Consider the following 26,760-nt stretch of genomic DNA (forward strand, 5'->3'; position numbering starts at 1 on the left):
TCCTCTTTGCCTTTCTGTAAGAATCACTTTTTATTTTTAACAATTTGCAATTAGTACATATTAGGTGGCTGCAATATAATGTGGATTCATGGAAGGAAATTATCATTCTTTCCAATTTTTAAAAAAAGATCAAAGGCAAAAGCAAATGCACCCCAAATTGTAAAAAAAATATCTGCAGCTTTTCAATTAGGATTGCACGAAACTTTTTTACAGTGATGCATGAAATGTTTTAACAGTTGACTGAATATTCATATCCATCCACCGAACTGCAGCTTATTTGGCAAATATACTCTGGAAAGATAATCGGATGAAAAATACGTCAATGCTTGAATTTCAGCCTTCATTTTGCATGTTGCCATAATATCTAGCTGTAAAGGAAAGCATTGGAAATTAAGCTTCTGTTGAAATTGATATGATTCATATATTACATTTACAGTGATCTAGAAGAGTAACTGTGCCACATCAGAAACAAAAGAGTTTTGTTCCAGCTTCAAGTTATTTCATAGTATAAAAACAAACCTTTATTGTACAAGAGCAGCTTTTGGCCACAATTGAATATGTACTGTGTAAGTGTACTGAAACCATTGATTTTGATTGACTTAAGAATGCTTATGTTTGTGTTGGATTATGGTCTTGATCTCTTTTTACTTATAGTAATTTCCTTTTTTTACATTATGCATGGCAATTTATAGCTCAATCCTATCAGCTGCTACTTCTGCAGTAAAATCAAAAGCTTGCACTGCAACAAATAAAGCAGCTTACTATATGAATCAAACTAGTCAGATATATTAAGATCTGTAATGTGGTCTTTTCTTGTTTCCTGTTTGTAGTTTATTTGGTGGTATAATTAATAATAAACTGTCTTTCATTACAATTACAGTCTGTGGGAGGACAGGTGGGCAATGTGCTTAATAATAATAATAATAATAATAATAATAATAATATATTATTTATACCCCGCACATCTGGCGGGGCCTTCCCAGCCACTCTGGGCGGCTTCCATAGAAACCAAAAATACAGTAAAATACCACACGTTAAAAACTTCCCTAAACAGGGCTGCCTTAAGATGTCTTCTGAATGTCAGGTAGTTGTTTATCGCTTTGACATCTGCTGGAAGGGCGTTCCACAGGGCGGGCGCCACTACCGAGAAGGCCCTCTGCCTGGTTCCCTGTAGCTTTGCTTCTCGCAATGAGGGAACCACCAGAAGGCCCTCGGTGCTGGACCTCAGCGTCCGGGCAGAACGATGGGGGTGGAGACGCTCCTTCAGGTATACTGGACCGAGGCCGTTTAATAAAGGGACCGAGGCCCTTAATAAATCATGCATTTGTTAGTGAACTGTATTTTTATGTGGCTTTGGCTCACAGGCACATATGACTTCAGTGTAGTTGTGGTAGCTGAACTCCAAGGTCACAAAAAGCCATGGACAGGCTTTACAAATATGCAGCATGTTTATTGTGCCTTTTATAAGGCCTAAATACTGATTTAAATACCAAGGATTTATTCTACCTATATAAATCTGGAAGGCCTTGAAAGGACTGGCTACTGGCTATGGCTGAGGAAAATAACTAATAACTTAAAAGTGATAAAAGGACAAGAATGACTGGACAAATCTTATACAATACAGTAGCTGTTTGTTCAGTACACAAATGAAAGTGGTCTTAAAGATAAACTGTGATGGATAAACCAACTTTTGTGCCGTATATAACCAATAAAGGTTTTTTTAAATCCAATCTACACCTGGGATCTGTTAGTCTGCTTTTCATTTCCATTATCTTAGCATTCACATTAATACACTCACTCCTGTCTCAGTAGTGCATTGTCTGGAGGCAGAGCCATGGGTTGTGTCAGTTGGTAGATTACACAAAGCTAGCAGAAAACATGAACTTTGATTCAAAAGTGTTCTAATATTTGAAAGCCCTTGCATAGTAATTTCCAGTTGCCTGACAGCCAACTGGCAGTGGGGCGCTTGGGAAATGTACAAGGGATTTTGATAGGTGAGTGAGATAACACACCTGTCAATAATCTGATGTCATAATGACAGCTTATCGATATATGAGATGTCCCACCCACCTGTCAAATTTGGCCTGTTGGGGTAAGGCCAGTCTGGCCTACTAAACCAGAAAAGTTCCCCCACCCCTATGCTAGCTGTTACACATGAGTTTGTGGAAAAGATTTCTCCTCCCAGTTGCTTTCATCCAAGCAATAATTTGGAAACCTAGTTCTGATTTGAGTTTGGTAGTTGATTGCAAACCATGGCTTCTTCATTAAACACCATGCTATCAAACTGTTGTTTGGGATGATGTATGAATTTTCCTCCAACTCTACACAGAAAGAATATGTTACCTCAATTAGAATCACATAATTCTATTATTCTAATTAAGGTAACATATTCTTTCTGTGTAGAGTAAGAGGGAAAATGAGTTCAAGAAGCTCAAAAAATAAATAGTAAAAAAAATGTACATACTTCTTTTTTCCATGCTGATTGATAAGCAATATAAGGTCTTGTATTCAAACTGTCCAGTTTACTTTGATCTTGTTTAGTCAATGGAATCAATGCAGTCTTTGGTATACTCAGTCTGAAAGGCAGACAGATGAATCTGACTACTGTATCTTATTAAAAATATTATTTCCATGAATCTACACACTGAAATAAAAGGAGTGGGGCACTGATTGAAAAACCCTCCCTCTTACCCTGTAGCTGTCCATGTGTATTTTATACAGAATAATCCAACAGAAGTTTCCCAGTTTTGTGGGATTTTAAGTAAATATTGTTTTTGGTTTCATTTTTGTGAAAGAATGAGGGAAATTAAAGTTCTTAGAAAAGTAACTCACCGGTCAAAATCGGAAGGGAGAAGGCCAAGCCATCTTATAGCAGGAACTGTGAGGCGATGGGCTTCAAATGACATAGACTGAAATGTGAAAAAAACACTTGTCATTTTCTCAGTTCTTATGACAGTACTCTCCACTTACTTGTCTGTATCTCGTTGCAAATATCTAGATAAGCTTTATTATTTATTCTAGTGAATGGACCATCCCATGCCCAGACTTGTTTTGATTTTTATGTGTTTGTCTCATTAAGTTCTATTTTGTTATTGGGGTTATATGGATAAAATTAAATAAAAATACTTTTATTAAAAAAAGAAAAATATCAGCTTGGAAGTTTATCTGACAAAAGATATTGGTGGTAGTGGGATAGACAATGGGTAGATTATAGCCTCTTTCTATTGAGATAACTGGTTTTAGGTGAGCTTCAGTCCTTCTATTAAAAAAACCCATCAGAATCCTGTTTTCTAGTCACATCTATCCAGGATGAGGAATCTCCATCTAAATGTTCACGAACCATGCTCATTTTGGTAGAGATGCAGGTATACTATGTTATACTAGGGTTTAGGGACCCTACTAAACCCTAGAAATTAATAAATGGTAGGATTTTGATTATTTGGGTTGTGAAGGGAGAAATACAAACTGCAGAAGAATTCCTAGGCTAGCCTATGCAAAAAAAAAAAAAAAAGAAAAGAAAAGGGGGGAAAAGAGAGCTAAGTCAAGCTTATTAAGAAACAATACAGGGCCATTGAGGGCCATTGGCAATGTAAGAGAACTGTCCTTCCCTCCTGTCCTGAGGTGTGAACAGAGACTGGGGGTTGGACAGTTGCTAGGGTAAGTGGGTATGAGGTGACGGTAAAAGAGTATTTTTAGCAAGGTATGCTGGGAACAAGAAGGGAGAACAAAAAGGGAGATCCACGTTGGGCAGGCTGGCTGAAGGCACCTTACCCCCTCCAGATCCTGGCACTGATTCTGACATGCTGCCTTCAAATCCTGGCACTGATTGCTGTGGATCTATTCTTCATAAACTAAGCCCCTCAGGACCCTTTCCTTCTATGCTGCATTCTTGGCTACATTCAAAAGCCCACTTACCTGGAAGTAAGTCTCACTGAATTCAGTAGAACTTACTTCTGAGTAGACATGGCTAGGCTTACACTGTAAACCCAATTCAACTTTAGTTTACTAGGCAGGATCAGTCTAGGGCAGCCCTTCCAATGGAGAAGCAATGAAGACTCACATTGCCTATATGCTCCAGGGGGAAGTGCCATCCCAAGGTTAAGGGCCCTACAGGAGCCTCATGAGAATGAGTTATAACTCCTGATAATTTTGGTTGCCCCACTCTGCACCATTTTTACTTCTACGATGTATTTTTGGAGATAGAGTGAACAGAACTATACAAAATACTTTAAATGTGGTTACAAGATAAATTTGCATCAGAACTTTACAATTTCATTTTCAGTTCTTTCTTTTGTAATTCCTAGCATGGGTGTCATCCTTTTCACAGCTGCTACACACTGAGTTGACATTTTATATCAACTGCAGTCCCAAAAGATATAAGATTTTGGTCCAGAAACAATATAGAACAAAACAAGACATAACATATTAGTCCTGCTTAAATAAACCAGCAATAGTTTTCACATATCACATTTTAGCTAGAAATGGTGCAACATAATTTTGAATTTAAAGTTGTAAAAAACTTACCACAGAACCATACTTGTAGATACACATTATTTCAATACCTAATATAAAGATGATATGAAATGTAAATTGAGTTATACCTATTGGGGGGCAGATTTGGTTCATAGAATGCTCCATTGCACTTTTGGTTGGGGCAATAGCATTAGTTCGCTGGTGGAGCACTTCTGGGCTGGGCAGAAATATACCTCCACTTCATCTAAACTCCCCTCCCCAGCATGTCGGATAGGATTTTAGATTGAGCCACCACTGGTGTTTTGAATACATGGTTGCATTTTTTGAAAGGTGAAAATCAATGTATGATTTAGCAATGTATCTTAATTGTAAATCTTTGTATACCAAAATAGTGCTATGAATTATTAACAGGTACGTTGCCTTCCCATATTTTTTCAGTAAGGCAGAGTTCCTAACTCTGCTTTTGCAGAAATCATGCCAATGTCAGGTAGGGGGCACTTGGAAGGCTGCCAACTCTGCCCGCTTCTGCAGCTAAGTTCACTTTTGTTTTCAGAAGAAGGCTTGGGAGGGTTGCTGGGTGGGAAAATGTTAAGTATCTCATTCCAATTTTCTCCTGCAAGTGTTCCCAGCATACTTTTACAAGGGAGCCACGAGACTGAGAGAACTGTTTCTATCATAAAGTCTTATTCTGCTCTTAGACTACTCTATCTTTATAAATTATATGGTGAGGAGGACTATCTTCATTCCCATTTCTCACACTTACCATGTGGATCACAATCCATGAGAGCAAAGATAGGCACATGGCATGTATCCCATAACTTTCTGACTAGAAGCCTTGTGTTGACATCCGGCACACCTTTTCCCTAAGGAAATAATGGCTAAGTAGAGTTTAAATAATTATCGATGTTTTGAATATATATTGAGAAATCATTCCACTACCAGTCAAATAAGTTCCAGAGTTACAAAATGTTAGCTACATACCGTAATTATTATGCATGGGGACATTTTACTGCAGAAGCTGTCATCCAGCAGTCTCTGAAAAGTTGCATCTTTTTCAACAATTAGAATAAATTTTGCTTCTGTGATCAAATCTATAAAATTAAGGCCACAAATATTGATGGGATTCCATTGTGCCATACAATTAAGTGTTGAATACTGTAGTAAATAACTTAGTATTAGAGCCAATATTTTAAAAAGAAAAAGAAGTACAAATTTTATATTGGTCTTTGTCTCTCTTTAGAAGAAAAACCCTCCCCCAGTCTACAGATAGATGTTTTCCTTAAAGGATACTTCTCATTCCTTCTACATTAGATGGTACGGCTACCTAAAACAACAAAAGGCAAAGTACCAAAAATAAAGATATGAAATTTAATAATTAGATAAACAGAAACAGGAATAAATCATCTAAAGGCCTTAACTGTTAATTTCCAATATAGTTTTCTACATTAATAATTGCTTTATAGACTCCATGTGTATTGATGGATACTGCACGTGCAGAAACAACCTTCTTGACCTTCAGACCCACTATTGGTTTTGTCCACTCAATCTACCAGTCCATCTTCATATGCAGGGGAAATCCCTACTTCACTGAGTGTTTGAGACCTATCAGCTACCCTCACCTGGTTTAGCTGATTAGTTGAAGATATTCCTGAGCACTGCTGCGTGATGACAGCTTCCAGGAGCCACAGTTGAGATGTGAGTGCAGGGTGGGACCAAAGGTGGACAAACTGCTCCAGAAGGAGCACAATGTCTCCCCCATCAGAGGTACTACCCACCATTATCACCCCATATTGCATTTATATCCCACTATTCTTCTCCAAAGAATTCAAGGTAGCGGACATGATTCTCCCCCTTCTCATGTAATTCCCAAAGCATCCTTGTGAGGTAGATTAGACTGAGGGAAGACAGTGAGTAGCCCAAGCCCAAGGTCACCCAGCGAGCTTTGTGGCCAACTGGGGGTTCAAACCCTGGTCTCCCAGGTCCATGTTTGACACTCTAACCATGAAATCAATGTGCCCAAAACACTCTTCCCAAATAATAACTTTGTTTTATGCTGAAATTTGCATATGGCCACTAGAAAGGGCAAATGTTAAACATCCTGATGACAGATGTTTACAGACACTTTAAACTGCTGTATTTTCCATTTGTTTTATTGCCTTTCAGCTATTATTCAACTCAAGTGAGATATGAGTTCCAGAGTTATGGAAAAGGTTGTTAACATTTCATATCTCATATTGGAATTTGTCTCAATATGGCAAACATATGGAGAAAGAAACAGGGAAGGAGATGGGGGAGGGGAGAAATTGGCATAAACACCTATATACTGTAAGCTGAAGTGTGTGGCCTTACTGTTTAACCATTATATCATTGCAGGTGTTCAAGATAGAACATCTGGACATACTAAAATATAAGGATACCCTGAGAAATAGTAATCTTGAAGGAACCTTATATTTAGTCCTAGAAAAGGAAATATGTCTTACGTTGCTCATATAGTTATTTTTTCTCCATTGGAATGAATGGGCCAGATTGTGTGCACTAGGGAACTGAATACATGTGGTTCTCTGAGTGAGAAGCTTATTTTTAAGTAATGTATTCCCTCCTATCTTGCACCACTTGACTTATTAAAGCATCTCCACTGTGTATGGCTGGGTGGATCCATGGTGTGGCCAATGCATCTTTGTGGGAGGAAGTGGTCCTGGTCTTCTTGAAAAAGGCAGTGATTGAACTTCTGAAAAAGCCCACTCTGGATGAACTGTTTTTTAAAATGTTTTTGTGAATGAAAAAAAATTATATATGGTTTGTTGTTGATATGTATTGTTAAATATTTTTGAAATGTTTCATTAATACAGTGGTACCTTGGTTGTCAAACTTAATCTGCTCCGGGAGTCTGTTCGACTCCCGGAACCATTCGAAAACCAAGGTGTGGCTTCCTATTGGCTGCAAGAGCTCCCTGTACTCAATTGGAAGCCACGGAGGACGTTTGGCTTCTGAAAAACGTTTGCAAACCGGAACACTCCCTTCCAGGTTAGCGGCGTTCGGGAACTGATTTGTTCAGGAGCCAAGCCGTTCAACAACCAAGGTACCACTGTAGAAATAAATAGTGTATTCTAGTCAAAGGTAACAGCTTTAGTAAAAGGAAATTTCAACATTGACTCTGTGTCCATGACCCTGTTCACATGTCACAATACTGTATAAACTATGGATTGTGGGGACTGTGCAAGCATACTAGCTTCTAGAGAGGATGGCTTAATGTGTCATCCAGACCTGAGACTGTGGTGAAAGAGAGACCTTAAGAATGATCTACAGTTCAGTTGATGGCTTTGTTGCCCTGCTGCACTGAGCTATGAAGCCTGGGGAGGAGCAAAGCAGGTGCAATCTCCTCTAGGGAAGCCAGCTCATTTGCACTAAGCCACAGTTTGGCTTAGTGTTATGTGTGAATGTGGCCAGTGTTAATCCATGTTTTAGTAACCTCTGAACTATGTGAACCATGTGAGTCATGTGCCCTGGGCATATGCTTTCCTCCTTTGTGTGTAAGGTGAGGAGAAACTTCTGTTCCTGATTTCTGGCAAATCATAGTTTGCTATTTCATCTGAACCTGTCAAACAATCATTTGCCAATGGCTTCTTATTGTGGTTTGTGGGCAACTATGGCTTGGGCAAATGATCCCCTACTAGACTTGGATTCCACAGTAAAGTAGTTTGATTCTAGCCATGATGGAATGCTTCGAATCTCATTTCTTTATATGGGTTTAGTATTATATCTGAAATCAAGGTTTAGTGTTATATCTGAACATGGCCTTATAATTTGATAGTATTTTCATATATACTGGATGTTTTCAAAAGACATCAGGAATTTAAAAGGATTTAGAATAAATGTTATTAACTTTATTAAAATGTCATCATTTAATTTCTCTCTTCCAAAAGATCTTGATCTATACATATAGAGTAGAACATCTTCAAAGCATACATTGGTTTATGAAGTGTTGAGATTCTATATGTTTACTATTAACACGTTGCAACATCTTTGAATATTTTATGGATTTGGACAGGCATTCTGTTACGGTTCTAAGAGAAGCAATAGCTAAGGAACAATTGGTTTTAACCCATTTTCTTACACTGCTCCAACATTTTCTTAGACAGTCTCTGTTGCTTAAGTTGTAGTCAAACATCAATTGCAAACTAAAATATGGATACTATATTAGGACTCCTGAGAAAGAATAGGAGTTCCCCAACTCTTGAGGAAATATTATAATATACAAAATGCATTGAGCAATCATTTATCTTTTGCAAATATTTGAAATCACCTCCTTTATTTGCTCAGCTGCAAAACCTCAATTGCATATTTATTTATATAATATGTAAATTAATTAACCAAAACTATTCCTTTCCAACACTACAAATTCTATGATTCTATTATTCTAAGGAATTAGTAATACATACTGTTGTACTGCAGCTACAATTCACTTTTGTACCATCTTCTTCAACATAACTTAGATTACCAGCAATGCAACCTTTGCTGGTAGACAGCTGTGGGGGGAAAAATGTGAATTAGCTTGTCTGTTTTTGGGCTCAATCTGATTTTGGAAATAAGTTGCTTACTGTAGAACTCCATTCACCTTCCAAGTCCCTTTTGGCAACTGGTTTCCCAAAATCCTGCCATCTCACTAACAGGGCTGGCACTACAACACAAAGTGGGAAGAGAAAGGTTTCTTCCTGCCCATGGTTGCAGTGGCACTCAGTGTCTATTTTCTGACACCGAAGCAGCCCCTGTAGTTTTTTCAAGGGCCACTGCAATGTCAACATGTTAAGCATAGAAAGGAAAGTATGGCAAGGGGGGTGAGTGGAGAGAGACCAACCTGTTTTCTTGGCAGCCTACAGGAGTGCTGCCACCAGACAGAGGGAAAGACCTCACTTTCCTCTTCTGTGTCTTGCAGCTACCACTGCACTGATGAGAATGGTAGGTAGAACAGGTTGGGGACTAAAATGAAAGCTGGAGAAAAATTTAGAAGCTGTAATACCATCTCAAATGTGAGGTGAGTCTTACAGGCCTATGAAACTTGTATTTCTGAGCCCATAAGTAAATGTTTTGTTGTCATCCTTAATGGTTACAGTGTACCACAGAAATAAAGAATAATGTTGCATACTGTAGAAATAAATAAAAGTAATGCTTATACAATTCAGAACACAGGTGTGAATAATAAAAATAGTTTCGTAAAGACATTATAATTTTTTGTTAGCTATGACTTCTGTGATTAGATGATTGAACAAGTAACTCTTGAATCACTAGATCTAGGAATAATTACAGAGCAGACATTGTCAAATATTCAAAGAATGCTGATGTCATGCTGTGTTTGCTTTAGAGAAGTTAAACAGTTCAATGAGAAAGCAATGAAAGTTGCAAAAGAGAAAAGTAAGGAAAAGGTAAAGGTACCCCTGCCCGTACGGGCCAGTCTTGACAGACTCTGGGGTTGTGCGCCCATCTCACTCAAGAGGCCGGGGGCCAGCGCTGTCCGGAGACACTTCCGGGTCACGTGGCCAGCGTGACATCGCTGCTCTGGCGAGCCAGAGCTGCACACGGAAACGCCGTTTACCTTCCCGCTGGTAAGCGGTCCCTATTTATCTACTTGCACCCAGAGGTGCTTTCGAACTGCTAGGTTGGCAGGCGCTGGGACCGAGCAGCGGGAGCGCACCCCGCCGCAGGGATTCGAACTGCCGACCTTTCGATCGGCAAGTCCTAGGCGCTGAGGCTTTAACCCACAGCGCCACGAGAATAAATGAAGCTACTGCAAATTCTGTTCCTTATAAATATCTGGGATGCTCACAATTTGGGGGCCTTGAGCTGTCAGAAATATGTGTACTGTGTTAGATATATAGAACATGTATAATGATATGAATATTATAGAAGTATTTAAAATCAAAATTGCTGACTATGCTTAGAATCAGAACTGCCTGTCCAAAGCAGTGTACGTAAGCAGCAAGAACCTTGCAACTATGTTCTTTAACAGGAGACTAATAGTTGGCCAGATAAGAGGAGGAAAACATATTGGAATGTAATGGTAAGGAGTTAGCACAAACAAGGAGAATTGCCAAGGACAAGTTTGGGAGGGAAAGGTAACAGAATATGCAAGCCAAAACCTGCTGAAAAGGAATGATTGAGGATGACATCTTAATAAGATAACGGGAGTTTCTAAGTGGAAAACAACTCCAAATATGGTGTGTCCAATTGGAAGGCCAGGTAGAGTATCCACAAGCTGTTCACACATTGCTTTAGCCAATAATGTTGCATAAATGATACGGGCAAGAGGATTTCATGTATTTACCTGATAGAAGAAGAGTATATAAGAAGAGCCTGAGAGCATGTACTGTTGTCAGACCATGCTTGTGGCAATAGCCTCGTGGCTGACCATTCAGCGCTTTCTTAATGATTAATAATTCTCTGTTGAGCCTACCTTGCGTACCTGACTCCTCTTTCCTTAGAGGCTTTTGGCAGTCTACTTCAAGGAAGGAGCCCTAGGAATTTTCCTAACAGAGCTGAGACACTAATTGGTGAGGTATTAAGCATTTTTTGATTGTAGCAATGTACCAAGCTTTCTTATTTCTCTCCTTATTGGCATCGTCAGCTAGGAATACTCAGTGCAATAACTTTCTTGGCCTATTAGTGCCTTCTACAGCTTCAAATGATAATAATTTGCTGTACTTTTCCAAATGTGATACATTTTTACAGATCATGTAATAAAACTTTTTTGATACTTAACAATATGCAGACTCCTTCTTGGGATCTTGAGCATACAGGAAATGTCATTGGTAATGTCGTCCACTACTCTTTGGTTACCAAAATGTGCTGTATCAGTGTAAAATATATCTCTGTCAAGATACAAAATATTGTCATTCAAAAATAAATGAAATAATAATAGTACCATAAACATTGATGTTACATAGGGAATATAGTCTAAGTACTTAAATACCATGTAGATTATCTTCTACCACCTGCCTTCCTAAACTGATATCAATCCAACAATCATAGCCTTGGTCCAAACAAGTACTTTCCATGTATAAGACGTCCCCATGTATAAGATGAGCCCAATTTTTTTGAACCCAAAATTAAGAAAACAATATTTTAACAGCAGAGCATGGCCCACCAGCTCAGGGGCATCTGAGCAGAGAAAGGGGGGCATCCCTTACTTCACCCGCCCTGCAGAAAGGGATCGTGCTCCTGAGCTGCCTCAGGGCTGCCTTGCCAGTCGCCCATGAGGTGGGCTCTTTCTGGCCAAGCTGAAAGCAGCCACCTTGGGGTGTTCAGCAACTGCAAGTCAGCTGCGCTTTTTGCAGTCGCACGAATCTGGCTCTGCAACAGGGGGGAGCTGGTGGGGAGGCGCACCCGGTGGCCTGGGCACATAGTCCCCACTATGACTGACCTGTGGATCGGGACCACAAGGTGCTCCTCCTCCTCCAGCTCCCTCCCCAGGTGGAAAGTGTTGCAACAGGCAAGTGTTATCCCCACAAGCGTGTTCTGGCATTCACAATCCATGTATAAGACAACGACCACCAATGTTTGACTAAAAAACTTCAGCAAAAAACATTGTCTTATACATGGAAAAATATGGCATATGCTGTGAAGAATGGGAATGAGGAAACCTTTAAATCAACATTTCAAGGTCCATGACAAAATTAAATGACAAGGGCTATGACTTTTCACTGTCCAGACACAGTGCTCATACATTAAGTAGTTTCTGAGTTACAGATAGGTAGCCGTGTTGGTCTGCCATAGTCAAAACAAAAAAATTCCTTCCAGTAGCACCTTAAAGACCAACTAAGTCAGTTCTTGGTATGAGCTTTTGTGTGCATGCACACTTCTTCAGATACACTGAAGAATACTTCTGTTTCAGTGTATCTGAAGAAGTGTGCATGCACACGAAAGCTCATACCAAGAACTGACTTAGTTGGTCTTTAAGGTGCTACTGGAAGTAGTTTCTGAGTTGTTTGCTCTAAAAGATTTTAAAAGTTTGAAATACTTCATTATATATATTTAGACACCAGGCAAAAACATTCATCTTCTCCCACACCTTTAGCTAATTAAACAATCTTTGTCATTTTAAACTGTGTGTGGCAGGGTGGGGCGTGGTATTGTTTTTGTTTATGACTATGTTATGCATTTTTATGTTTTTATATTGTAAACTGCCACGTGATCCTCGAATGAAGGGTGGTCTATACATTTAATAAATAAATAAAGTAAGTAACCCTCATTTCCTCAGGAAATGAGATTCAAGACTTAAGTGCGAAGGGGAACTGGATGCAGGGCCAATCCTAAAGCACATCCACAAGATGTGCCTATGGTAAATCCGCTCCACTTCCCAGTGGGGAGGAGTTGCGGTGGACTGCGTGGCCACCCACTCCCCACTGGGGGCGGGGGACCTTGTCCCCTGTTGCCTGGGGGAACCCGGCCACGTCAGAGCCTGGTCAACCAATCCGCTGGCCGGGGGGCGTGGCTGGAGCTGTTTAAACCAAGGAGCGAGCCAGAGGGCTTCCTCTTTGGCTTGCTTCCTCAATCACCCGCCCTCCCTATTTTGCAGGTTAGGCGATGGCCTTGCTATGGACTTTGGTTGGTCGCCTTGGTTGTCTGAGGGGCCTGGTAGGAATTTTTCCACTTGGCAAATTGGCACTGGCCACTTGGTTTTTGCCTACCTCGTAGCAATCATAACAACTTTTAGGGTTGCGGTTAGGCATTGTTTGACTTTGTGTGGGGGGAGGGGAGGTATGGCCATCACCTGCCCCTCCATGCTTAAGGGTATTCCGTTAAAGGAATCCAGGGGTGTAGATCTAGTCTGAAGCCCGGCTGGGGCTAGGGCCTTGACACGACCCCGATGGAAACACCAGGGGGAGCTTGAGTTGGTTCGCACTGACAGGGTTCCACCTACCAGTGGCTTACCCTTACTGGACTTCCTGCACACTGGGCAGGAGTCAGATATAGTCAGGTCCAATCAATGCCTAAGCCAGTACTGCTCACATTCTGTAATTTCAATAAAGTTGTGGCCCAAATTTGTCTAATAACATAAACCTAATATCCGTGTCCTTGTGTGAGTTATTTCCAACGAGGGTGTGGCTGCGGGGTCTTGACACTCAACTGTGCCACTTTAACCCAAAGATGTTGTATTGCTGTCCTCTGACTCAGAGGACTCCATTCCAGAAGCTCCAATACAATCAGAGGCTCCCCTGCTCTGTCAACACACTGGTGTGAGCCAAGCCCCTTTAACTGAAGAGGCACTTTTCAGGAAAGGTGGAGTTTACTGCTCCTATATAAGACCTTGTCTGTGGTTGATTGTTGCTGAAGCAACAGCTGAGTGCTAAAAACATTCAACCTGAGTTCAGCTTGCATCATAACAATACTTCACCTATACATACTGTGCCAAATCTGTTATATCACATTTTTAATTTTAAATGGTTATTTCAATTTTGCAGTTACATACAAAGTTATTATTACCTTTTTGTTGCATAAATGTTTGTCTGCACCATCTTGTAGATAATAGATAATATTTTAAGAAATAGAGCTGAAATATAAAATAACAGCTAGTAAATATTACCAGCCATCTGAGTGTTTCTGAATAAAGATTGGTGTGCTCTTTTTATTTTAAAATGTATTATACCATTATGTCTATATATACTAATCAATGAAGTTTCTGCAAGGTTAGAAAAATGTACTTTTCTGTAATTACAAGTATCCTCTTTTTTAAATCGAAATCTTGAGGGTGAACAGGACTTCTGTAGTCCAATATTCCACTCTGTTCAGTGCCTGATTCCTACTATGAGGTAAACTATTCCTACTAAGTATGATTCCTACTATGAGGCAAACTTTCTGTCCCAAGCTTTGATGTGTAGTAGAAAAAAATGTTCAAACCTTTTTCAAATATTTCCTTTAATCAGTTACCCTGAGTCCAATCTAGTTTCAGTGCTAGTATGGTGCTCATCTTACAGCTAGCCTTGTCAAGGAACAAAAGGCAGTACACTTTAAGGCTCCTGATTGTTTCCCTGCAGTTGTACCTTTACCTGCCCCACATCAGATCTCACAGTCAGGTGTGAGCCAGGTGGGTGTGGTTTGGAGAAAATGGCCTTTTGTGCTAAATTAAGTCCCCTGCTGAGCCTAATTGGCCCACTTGCCTGGAGGTCCCCTACCTTTGCTCTATTGGGAAAATATAATCTTGGGTTTTCTGGGTGGCCTAAAAATACCTTAACCATTAGGAATTCAACTGGTCATCTTTTCTTTCTCCCAAATATATATATATATATATATATATGCTTTCGTAGATTTTCACGGGTACAGGAATGCAGGTTTTGGTGTCCTCGGGTGTCTTCCCGTGTAAAAGTTGGGGTGTCTAGGCGACGTTTCGACGAGGTCTCACTCGACACCTTTGTAATTTGGCCACACGGGAAGGAAAAACTGGATAGCTTCCTCACACATCTCAACAACTTACACCCCAAAATACAATTCACTATGGAAATAGAAGCCAACAACCAACTTCCCTTCCTTGACGTCCTAATCTACAAAAAACCTGATGGCTCCCTAGGACACACTATCTACCAGAAAAAAACACACACCAACCGCTACTTACATGCACAATCACACCACCACCCTGCACAAATAAACTCCGTAGCCAAGACTCTCATCTCCAGAACCAAACGCCTGGCTGACAAAGACCACTTGACAACTGAGTTACAGAATCTCTCAAATGTGTTAATTGCCAATGGATACCAGCAAAACAGGATTACGAAGCTAATCCAAAAGGAAACACCCCCCAAAAACCAAGACACAGAAGAAAACAATGGCATGGCCCTCCTTCCTTATATCAAGGGCACTACAGATAAAATTAGCAAAATCCTCCATAAACACAATATCAAAACAGCCTTTTGCACCAACCAAAAAATAGCCAATATCCTCAGAAACCCCAAGGATAAAATCCAGTTGGAAAACCAAGGGATCTATGAAATACCCTGCAAAGTCTGCCCAGCCACGTACATTGGACAAACAAACAGACGAATAAATGCACGTATCGCAGAACACAAGAATGCCGTCAAAAAAGAAGAAAAAACTTCCTCTCTTTTCCAACACATGAAAGAAACAGGACACGAAATTAATTTTGCAGATTCCAAATTGCTCTTTAACACGGAACATCACCACAAGAGAATAATCATGGAAGCCATCGAGATAGAGAAACACCCTCACAACATGAACAAGCGTGACGACACATCCCGCTTGCCAGACATCTGGAAATTAGCCCTCCCCACAAAAACTGACACCAGATCCAGAGGCACACAGAACGCCAACACCAATCAACCACACCAGACCCAAACCCAGACCCTCTCCACAGATGAATTACTGACACCATCCAGTAACCAATCCATGGTGGCACCTCCGGATGCTGCACCCCCCTGCAATCCCTACACAGATCTGGCTGACACAAGCCACAAAACCACAGCTCGCCCCTATACACGAAGCCAAGCCAAAGCACAACTAAGTGCAATACAGCCATCTTCTCAGGAAAACTCTTCACAAAGTTCAAGAGGTCAAGACACAAAGACTTTAGCAACTAATCCACACCTAATGACCCACCTAAGTGGTACTCAGGATATCACTCAAGAAATCACTCAAGGTATCTCTCAAGTAATTAAGGAACAAAAGAAGAAAAGGCACACTAGCCTGGGAACTTCCTCTCTGCCCAGAACATTGGAGGCTAGACACCACACCCCCTCTACAGTATTTATAGGAACTCAAACATTGAGATCCCGCTCTGTTCCAGTAACAAGAAGCCGAAAGCACCAGCCTGAAGATGACGAGTGAGACCTCGTCGAAACGTCGCCTAGACACCCCAACTTTTACACGGGAAGACACCCGAGGACACCAAAACCTGCATATATATATATATATATATATATATATATGCAGGTTTTGGTGTCCTCGGGTGTCTTCCCGTGTAAAAGTTGGGGTGAAAGCACCAGCCTGAAGATGACGAGTGAGACCTCGTCGAAACGTCGCCTAGACACCCCAACTTTTACACGGGAAGACACCCGAGGACACCAAAACCTGCATTCCTGTACCCGTGAAAATCTACGAAAGCAAATATATATATATATATATATATATCTCTTCACACGTACCAAACTCCTTCCAGTTCATAGAAACAATAAAGAAGCAAAACCTACATCCTAATGACCTACTTGTGAGCTTCGATGTTGTATCTCTCTTCACACAAGTGCCCATTAATGAAGCCTTGACAGCTATTCAAAACAAATACAATCCCCCCGAATACATCTTGGACCTGACCAACCACTGCCTAACCAACACGTACTTCATCCACAATGGACAAAGATACAAACAGATAGAAGGAGCACCTATGGGATCACCCCTCTCACCGGTCATCGCAAACCTGTACATGGAACACTTTGAAACCAATGCTTTAGACAAGTCAGAACACAAACCCAAACTTTGGCTCAGATATGTTGACGACACCTTTGTAATTTGGCCACACGGGAAGGAAAAACTGGATAGCTTCCTCACACATCTCAACAACTTACACCCCAAAATACAATTCACTATGGAAATAGAAGCCAACAACCAACTTCCCTTCCTTGACGTCCTAATCTACAAAAAACCTGATGGCTCCCTAGGACACACTATCTACCAGAAAAAAACACACACCAACCGCTACTTACATGCACAATCACACCACCACCCTGCACAAATAAACTCCGTAGCCAAGACTCTCATCTCCAGAACCAAACGCCTGGCTGACAAAGACCACTTGACAACTGAGTTACAGAATCTCTCAAATGTGTTAATTGCCAATGGATACCAGCAAAACAGGATTACGAAGCTAATCCAAAAGGAAACACCCCCCAAAAACCAAGACACAGAAGAAAACAATGGCATGGCCCTCCTTCCTTATATCAAGGGCACTACAGATAAAATTAGCAAAATCCTCCATAAACACAATATCAAAACAGCCTTTTGCACCAACCAAAAAATAGCCAATATCCTCAGAAACCCCAAGGATAAAATCCAGTTGGAAAACCAAGGGATCTATGAAATACCCTGCAAAGTCTGCCCAGCCACGTACATTGGACAAACAAACAGACGAATAAATGCACGTATCGCAGAACACAAGAATGCCGTCAAAAAAGAAGAAAAAACTTCCTCTCTTTTCCAACACATGAAAGAAACAGGACACGAAATTAATTTTGCAGATTCCAAATTGCTCTTTAACACGGAACATCACCACAAGAGAATAATCATGGAAGCCATCGAGATAGAGAAACACCCTCACAACATGAACAAGCGTGACGACACATCCCGCTTGCCAGACATCTGGAAATTAGCCCTCCCCACAAAAACTGACACCAGATCCAGAGGCACACAGAACGCCAACACCAATCAACCACACCAGACCCAAACCCAGACCCTCTCCACAGATGAATTACTGACACCATCCAGTAGCCAATCCATGGTGGCACCTCCGGATGCTGCACCCCCCTGCAATCCCTACACAGATCTGGCTGACACAAGCCACAAAACCACAGCTCGCCCCTATACACGAAGCCAAGCCAAAGCACAACTAAGTGCAATACAGCCATCTTCTCAGGAAAACTCTTCACAAAGTTCAAGAGGTCAAGACACAAAGACTTTAGCAACTAATCCACACCTAATGACCCACCTAAGTGGTACTCAGGATATCACTCAAGAAATCACTCAAGGTATCTCTCAAGTAATTAAGGAACAAAAGAAGAAAAGGCACACTAGCCTGGGAACTTCCTCTCTGCCCAGAACATTGGAGGCTAGACACCACACCCCCTCTACAGTATTTATAGGAACTCAAACATTGAGATCCCGCTTTGTTCCAGTAACAAGAAGCCGAAAGCACCAGCCTGAAGATGACGAGTGAGACCTCGTCGAAACGTCGCCTAGACACCCCAACTTTTACACGGGAAGACACCCGAGGACACCAAAACCTGCATATATATATTCACATCTACATTATTCCTAAGTTAGTTTGAGCAAAGGACATACAGAATAGTTTTACAGTAAAGGAAAAGTGTTTTAGTTGAATATTATATTGGTGTCTGCTGTTCCAACACATTACAAAATGGGATATCTGAAAGAAGAATCTGTTGGGATTGTTGGACATATGTGCTGCGGAAGCTCAGTCAAGTGGTTAAGTTCACTGCAGAAAACCCATTTAGCAGAGTTTACTAGGCCAAAACCAACACACACTACTATACATAAACACACTATTTACAGATGTTACAAGCAGTCTTCTCTCTCTGAGCCCAGAGAGGGATCTTTGTTTCAAAGTTTTTGCTGTGTTGGAGTCCCCTCAGTGGCACTGAAGGGCCTGCTGATTCAAATGTGCTTCCAGTTGGTAACCCCAGTACAGAGAAAGTCGCTTTAGCATCACTGACTAACTGATAATACTGTATTGAAACTGAAGATGATAGATAGATAGATGATAGATAGATAGATAGATAGATAGATGTAAAGACATGTTTTTTTGTACTTCAGAATATTACATTAAAATAAAATAAATTAGTATATTGCTCAGTTTCTTAAACTTACCAAATTTTGGTGCTGATTTGGGACAGTCACTTCTTATTTTCCTTGTGGTACAATTACCAGTAGATGTCATCTGCAAACCTACAGAATCTGTAAACCTGTGGATGTGTAAACCAGTTCAGCTGTATATTACTTTTCAGAATTGGTGTTATTATGTAAAGTTTAGCACAAAAGAGGGTTGCTTCATGAATTCAGATAAGCAAAAGTCAAATGCTATCTGAAAGGAAGATGGATTTGGAAGAGTGTAATCAACTCTATAATTTAGAAAAGGGTTTGTCTCTCTGTTTATCATTTGTTTTCTATGTGTGTACGCCTTCCAAAATACTGTCCCCAAACTCAGCAAGAGGATTTCTAGGGTGGGATGTCAGACTTTCTTGCTGTTTGACACTGGGTGCCATTTGGATCAAAATGGTAAACCAAAACTTGACTTTGGTGTGACTTTCCCAGATTTTGGCCATAGATTCAGCTAGCCTCTGAATATACTGACACCAAGCTTGGCATGAAAGTTCCTGAGGTAAGGATGGGCAGGATCTACATTGACATTTTGATGCCAGGGGCCATTTTGAATCAAGATGGTGGACCAAAACGTGACTTTGGCATGACTATGCCTGTTTTTTTGGCATAGGTTAGGCCATCACTCAAGATATCATCACGAAACTCAGCATGAGAGTTCCCAAAGTGGAGCGTTTAATTGATGGTGGTAGACTGAAATGTCATTTTGATATGACTTTGCCTGTTTTTTGGCATAGGTTTGACTGTCTCTTGACCAAATTGGGAAGAGGGTTCCGGAGCGGAAGGGTATTTTTGTTGATGTTTAGATGTCAGGCACCACTTTGAATCAAATTAGTGGACTAAAATGTGACTTTGGAGTAACACACCTGTTTTTGGTGTGATAAGTCAAAAACCACAAAATTCAATAATCCATTTAAAAATCACAATATTGTTTGGTTTCTAAAAATTCCCATGTACTCCGTGCTTGTAATTATATAAATGCACTGCACATGGTTAAATTAAACTGACATATTGTCAGATCTAGGTAAAGAATTAGAATAAATAAAATCTAGAGTCATGTAAACTGCCCTGAGATCCTAAATGTGACTAATAAATAATTTATTTCAACATAATGTACTTGAAATTTGGTCACAATGTTTATTTGCCATCCTGAATATTGTACTATATTTTCTAAATCTGGTGTGCCATGGTATGTGTGTAGCATTGATGAATAACAATCATAATTAACAAATTGTTGATAGGTATAATCCCAATGAAATTTGGAGTGATATTATTAAGGAAAGGTTATATTGGTTTCGTTGCGCAAATGTGACATGACTGCATTTTCACTTTTTAAATGCACTGCTTTTTACGTCCTTAAGGTGGCAGAAGACACTGCACTGTAAAGCTACAGAAAAGCCTATGATCCAGAAAAAAAACCTGACTTTTCTCTGCAGACTATTTCCATTCTTATCTTGCTCTACCCCTAGAAAAATACCTAAAGGTCAGCTATTATCTAAATAAAGCAGGTAAGATGTACATAGGTCATATCTGAAAGTATTTCCATACAAAACATAGATCTAATTTTAGACCAGTTGCACACAATCTAATCTCATGGTTTAAATTAGATGTAGCCCATTTGGACTTTTTATATGCTGAGACAAGTCATATTTCGAATATGCTTTCTTTACAATCATATCTGCAATTTCAGTTGTGGAATGTTGTGATTAAGCAACACAATTATTACATAGGAAGTTATTTTGGTTTACTGTGTAAGGTTCCTAAGCAAAACCTGTTGGGAGAGTCAAACCTTGGAGCCTTCTGCATACAGTGCATGCTTGCTATTAAATAACTAATCACAGTACAACACATTTAAGTCAGCTGCGAGTTAATTTCCCAAGTGTCTCGATGCAATATATGTAAAACTTGAGATGAATTGGTCTGGAATTGTTGCTATTTGGGATATCCTTGTAAACCAGCTATAAGTATGTAATTAGATATTCAAAAACATCACTAACAGATCCTGATTCCATTAATTGATTGCATTTATATTCCAACTTGCCTCCAAGGAGCTCAAGGTGATGTACATGATGCTCCTCCTCCTCATTTAATCCTCACAGCAAACTTATGAAGTAGGTTACACTGAAAGGCAGTGACTGGCGCAAGGTGACCTAGTGAGCCCCATGGCTGAATGGGGAATTAAACCCTGATCTCCCAGATCCTAGTCCAACACAGACTACTACACCACACTGTGTAGTGTAGCATCTTTGTTCAATAGAAGTCCATGATTTCCCTATTACTTTGTAGTTTATGAGATATCACATATATTGGCAGTCCCTGTTTCTCTTTCTGATGTCTGTGGGTTGTATTTATGAATGGTTCTGCAGTTGTGGCTGCTTGAAATTTGGTATTGTTAATAACCATGTCAGTCCAGCACTGTTAATTTACTTCTACCAATTCCTCAACTTTCTGGGGTTCATAGCAGAGGGTTTAGGGTTTCATGAGTGGTGTGCACACAGTGGGTGCTAAGCCAAGTGAGGTGCCTTCTCAAAGCCCAGTAAGTTAGGCTCTGGGTTTGGGGAAGGAGACAGGGTCCTAGAGTCTCTTATCCATCTTTGGGAATGCATCGCAAGGACGTGGGTGGGTGGTTGTGTCAAATTCTGACCTTGCAGAGGGTGCCATAATACCCAAGTCCACTGAGAGGTATAGACAGTTAATTTATTTATTGCTCACTGTCTGCTAAGATTCTAATGTAGTGCTTCAAAACTTGTATTATCATCCACAGTCGGGACCTGTTCTTGGGACTTTTAAAAAACTCTGTAGCATTTGTGATTTTCACTGATGCCATGGTGACCTTTAGCCAGATTGTCAGTTCATGCACTGACTGAAAACCACACACAGCAGATTGTAAGAATAAGTGTACAATTTTGTTGAAGATTTTTTTTCAGGAAAACATTGTACCATGGCACAGGGTTTCATGAAACATGAAGAGGCAATAATAAAAGTTGTTAATGTTTTTGTATTTGTTTTATGCAGTACACCACCTTAATACCTGGTGTGATTAAGATGATAGTATATAATGTTATAAACAAAAAACAAACAACATTTGTTACACACACACACACACACACACACACACACACACAGTAAAATATACCTACTGTATATTTCCCCAGTTAGATCTGTTATTTAATATGAGAACGGGTGCTTCATTTCTGGATAGACTTGTGATAACATCTTCAATAACATTTTCAATTGCTCTAAGAACATCAGTGCTGAAACAAGTTATGACATAGAATTAAAGACTGCATCTATACCAGTTCCAAAGTCTACAATAAAATGTTGACATGCATAACTGCCTTAAGTATGTTAGATTTATGAAGCTGCAAGAAACATTTTACTGTACTTTTTTTCTTTCAGTACCCCTAGAAATCTTAATTTGCTATTTCATGTGTGTACACTTCAAGCATTAGAAAGTACACTGCCTACTGCTTCTCATGATATTTCTTTTCAAGCAGGCAAACATTTGGATCAACTGGTTTAAAACTATGATTAATGTTTTAAATCAAATGATGTAATATTAACTTTGGCTAGGGTTTGACTTAACATGTTTTCAAATGCTGTAAACTTCAAAAAATGTTCAAGGGTATAATATAAGTACTTCCTCTCTACCATAGCACATTAACCTTTTGATCTGACACTTTGAATGAGTGCCTGTGGTTTTTAATTATATGTAGGTTTTGGCAGGATAACAACATTGTGTGTGTGGCGGGGGGAGATAAAGTGTGCAATGAACTGAACTAAGAACAGTAGTACTGTAATCTTGTTCCCCATATAGCAAAATAGCAGATTGTGTAGAACCTCCTATAAACAAAAGGACATTTTTGCTTAATTTTATCAGCTCCCTTGCTCTCCAGCTGTAGAGCTGTGTATGTTATACAGAGCTGCCAGTTCATAGATGCTGTATGAATTTGTTAAAACTCTACCTACAACTTGTATCCATAGCCCAAGATATATAAGCAGAGATCTGGAAAAAAAACCCAAAACACCCTACATTAGGCCCTCACAATAACTTCCTTTAGCTCAGTGATTATTATTTTTTACTTGAAAGTACACACCCATTACATATCACAAACCACTTTAGAGACTCTCCTCAGTTTCAAAAAATGATTTTTCATGAGAGTGGAGGTGGTGGGGTAGAAGGGAGTTTGGCTGAAGTTCAAAGAACACAAGTCCAAAGTTCCTTTTGGCATACAGAAATAGTTGTGTGGTTCTTTGGATCCTGACCATAAACTTCTAACTCTGGATGATCACATTCAGTTGTGGATAAGAATGTGGTCCTTTTCTTAAATGGGAGCACATTGATGATATATATCACAGTGAACCTCAGACACTCATAATATGCTTCATCTCTATTAAGGAAGTACACTATTAAGTGCTTTTTGAAGATGATTGTATATTACTCATAATCTTACAAAGGAGGAAACTGGAAATGTTTTTGTTTTGTTAGAAAACTAGCATTTATCAAAATAAGAAGGAAAGGATTAATATAGGCCAACACAATCCTCAGCTTTCAGATATATTTTCTCTAAAAAATGGTTAATGTGCCAAGTTGAAAAGTTTCAGAATAAGATTATTTGATGATTCCATTTATTCAACAGACAAGGGTCATCAGCACTGCTCATTTGCTATGTTTCCTACTGGTACTTTTTATTATTGTATTATTATTTCTTTAGCACATTTATGCACCATTCCAGTGGCTTATTTGCAATCAATTAAAATAAGGCAATCATGCAAGCAGATTGAAAATCTTAAAGACAGAACGCAAAAGGAAAGAGGAGGAGGAGGAGGAGGAGGAGGAGAAGAAGAAGAAGAAGAAACAAATTCATGCACCAATTCTTAAAGTTAAATAGTGATTCTTGTTCCAGCTGGAACTTGGTAACTTTTTACCAAATTACTTCTGATACCTTCAGTTTCTGCAGTTGCTGCAACAATCTTTTATGACCCATGTGCATTGAATTTTATCATAGTTCTGTATAAGGCAGATAATTTAGCCAGATAGGTTTTTGTTTCATCTTTAAAAATGTGTGGGTAAGTGAGCAGTGCCAAATGGTAGATCCAGGTTTCACATTCAGGCTTATTGTCTGCTGTTTGGGGCCAACATAAGTTGAGAGTACTTTAAAGGAGAAAGAGAAGGATTTGAATGGCATGCTCATTGGAACAAATCACATATGTTCTTTCTTTAATTTTAGCTCCCACTTCTTAAAGATGAAGTAACCTTTAAGAAGAAAAAGATACATTACTGGCCAAACATGCCAACTTAAAAAGCTCTCAGCATTAATTACAGAGAAATCTAAGCTGGGAACAGCAAGGCACTGCAGATGTATCACATGAGGATAAAGCCTGTCAGCTCATTTCCAACAAGTCACAGCATGAACATTATTTTTTCTTTCTTTTTTCTTTTGGCAGCACAAATAGAAATGCACTTAAATCATTATTTCACAACAGGAATAAAACAAACAACCCAAGTTACAGATTTAATCCTATAGCGTGTGTGTTAAGTGAACAGTATGCACGTAGATTAGAATTATTTTAAATTAAATTTGGAAAACCATATGTTGCTTAAGACAAAGCTATTAAAGTGCTAAATTTCTTACGCTAAATATATCCAGTGCATTAGTATGATAAATGCATACAGCATCAGAAGCACACTATTATATTTTTGTGTGTGTGTGTGTGTGTGTGTGTATGGAATCTGGTTATTATAACGTATCCTGCAATTGACTTTTGGGTGAAAACCCCCCAAGAAGAACATTCTACTAAACATGTATCGGTTCAGAGCCTAGAAAATCAGTCTGTGATTCCAGGTTGTTTGCTACATATATAGATGAAATTAATGTGAAAGAATGTGAGCACTCTAGATGTTCCTGTTTCCACTCTCAATTCAGCCATGGTCTATTAGACTGTGGGTTTAGGAGGTATATTTTTCCCAGTCTCAGACCTTTGCCGGTAGAGTTGTCCGGTCACATCCCAGGCTGCACAGATCATGTGTGGTTCTTGAACAGTTCCACAGTTGTGGACTCCCCTGTGAGGGAAGATTGCAATTTCTGGGGTTTTTTAGTTTAGAAAAAAGGCAGGTAAGGGGGGAAGTTCAAGCTATGTAAAATTATGCATGGTGCAAGAAAAGTGGATAAAAAGATGTTTCTTGCTATGCAGGATGGACAAAAGGAAGTACTTCTATACACAGCACATAGTTAAACCTTCAAATATGCTTCCACAAGATTATGGACACCAGCTTAGATGGTTGTATTTCATTAATTAATTGATCATTATTATTGTAATTTTATTTGCAATATGAGCTTGTTACGCTACTTATCTTGAGGAGGGTTCCGCAGGGGAGGAGATAATTGTGGGCTAGAAAGACCAATATTCACCAATTAATTTGTTTAGAAAATGGATATCCTGCTTTTCAATGGAATAATCTTCCAGGTGGTTTGCAACAAGTTGCAATAATACTCAAAGAGGCAATACAAAACCCAGCAGCTCTCTGTCTTTTACCAGTAGGCAGGGCTTACTTTCAGCTTTGTAATGCCAAATATCCAAAGCAACTTCATATTCTCAGAATATAACAGTTTAGAAGCAGTTCTGTGGTAATAATGTTGTCTTTTATTCGTGTTACGCCTGGCAATGGGGTAGGTGCTGCCACTGGGACTAAGCTGAAGAGTCAAGCATTCATTATTTCAATGTACTTTTGAGGGAAAGATCCTCCACTCTAATATCTCCCAACTGTTGGAACTAGAAAAGAGGAAGCATTAAGTGTATAAAAATGCAAGTGGTTAGGTCCAACATGTTTCAATTACAACCTTCTTTGGGATCACAGGACTGTGAAACAAAAACATTATTTGCTCTCCAAATACTTTGTTGCAAAACAGCATAAAAGTACTACAGATAAACTGCAGTTTCCAGACAGTAAAGCTAGTTGCATGCTAGTAGCTGGGGTACAGTTTCACCACAGACTGAGCTAAGTAGTTGCCCCTCATTTCAGAGCATAAGTTTCATATTAGGTGATGACAGATCAGAAATCTCTTTCAATCCTTTGTGAAATGGCCATCCAATGGATGTCGCCCTCATTGATGGAGTGAACTGTTTGCATATGGAAGCACCACATGTTACTGTTTTACCAAGTATCTGCTCTGTGGGATCTTTTGAGGGACGAAGGAGAACGTGGGCAACAACACTGGCTACTTTCTTTCTCTTTTGTTTAATGTGGTGCACTTTTTAGAGAGTGAGGTGGTGATTGCTGCGTCTGTGTGGTACTGGCAGTGGAAGCAGCTTTCCATCTTGCCTGACTCTATGAGTCTTTACCTGGGGATCTCACAGCTCTGGCTGGCCACAAAGGGGCCATGTCTGCTTCCAAGTGTTACACCAGCCGCTTCCCTGAGTGAAAGTCGGTGTTTGTCCAATAAGGTGAACAAGGACCAGTTCGTCTCTCCAGGGAAGGTCATGGCTAAAAGATGGAGCGAAGGCACTAAATGGAAGGCTAAAAAAATCTAAAGGGAAGGTATTCGTTGCTCGCCCCTCTCTGCTGATCCTTTTTTCGTGGCGTTCCTGAAGCGGAGAGGCTCGCGCGCAAAACCAACGGTCTTTCCCGCCTTCTCCTAGATATTTTGGCGCGCGGTTAGGGGGGAGAGAATGAGGTAG

The 26,760-nt window shown here is 39.8% G+C and overlaps 1 protein-coding gene and 1 long non-coding RNA gene across 6 annotated transcripts in view; one reads left to right on the top strand and one right to left on the bottom strand.

The window, feature by feature from the left end:
• Positions 1 to 1,734, top strand: part of LOC310847256 — a 116,413-nt gene extending 114,679 nt beyond the window's left edge. The window contains exons 2-3 of the long non-coding RNA XR_014565732.1: positions 758 to 904; positions 1,305 to 1,734. This is a non-coding gene — a long non-coding RNA (uncharacterized lncRNA). The remainder of the gene's footprint in view (positions 1 to 757; positions 905 to 1,304) is intronic.
• On the bottom strand, positions 1 to 26,760 carry SPO11 (SPO11 initiator of meiotic double strand breaks). 5 transcript variants are annotated; one of them, XM_083744576.1, is made up of 13 exons: positions 26,425 to 26,760; positions 22,221 to 22,334; positions 19,072 to 19,166; positions 13,951 to 14,017; positions 11,228 to 11,336; positions 8,913 to 8,999; positions 5,764 to 5,797; positions 5,455 to 5,552; positions 5,237 to 5,336; positions 4,525 to 4,562; positions 2,833 to 2,909; positions 2,465 to 2,576; positions 1 to 368 (listed from the first exon to the last, which is right to left on the bottom strand). In XM_083744576.1, the coding sequence occupies exons 1-13, from the start codon at positions 26,562 to 26,564 to the stop codon at positions 249 to 251; spliced, it is 1,191 nt and encodes a 396-aa protein (XP_083600702.1). In that variant the 5' UTR covers positions 26,565 to 26,760; the 3' UTR covers positions 1 to 248. The 5 variants fall into 5 exon arrangements, with proteins under 5 accessions (XP_083600702.1, XP_083600701.1, XP_083600705.1 ...); XM_083744575.1 differs by having other exon boundaries at positions 5,455 to 5,564; positions 26,425 to 26,756; XM_083744579.1 differs by lacking the exon at positions 26,425 to 26,760 and adding an exon at positions 26,028 to 26,215 and having other exon boundaries at positions 5,455 to 5,564.

Source organism: Podarcis gaigeae (genome assembly GCF_964106915.1).
Source record: "Podarcis gaigeae genome assembly, chromosome: 6".
NCBI classification, from domain to species: Eukaryota; Metazoa; Chordata; class Lepidosauria; order Squamata; family Lacertidae; genus Podarcis; species Podarcis gaigeae.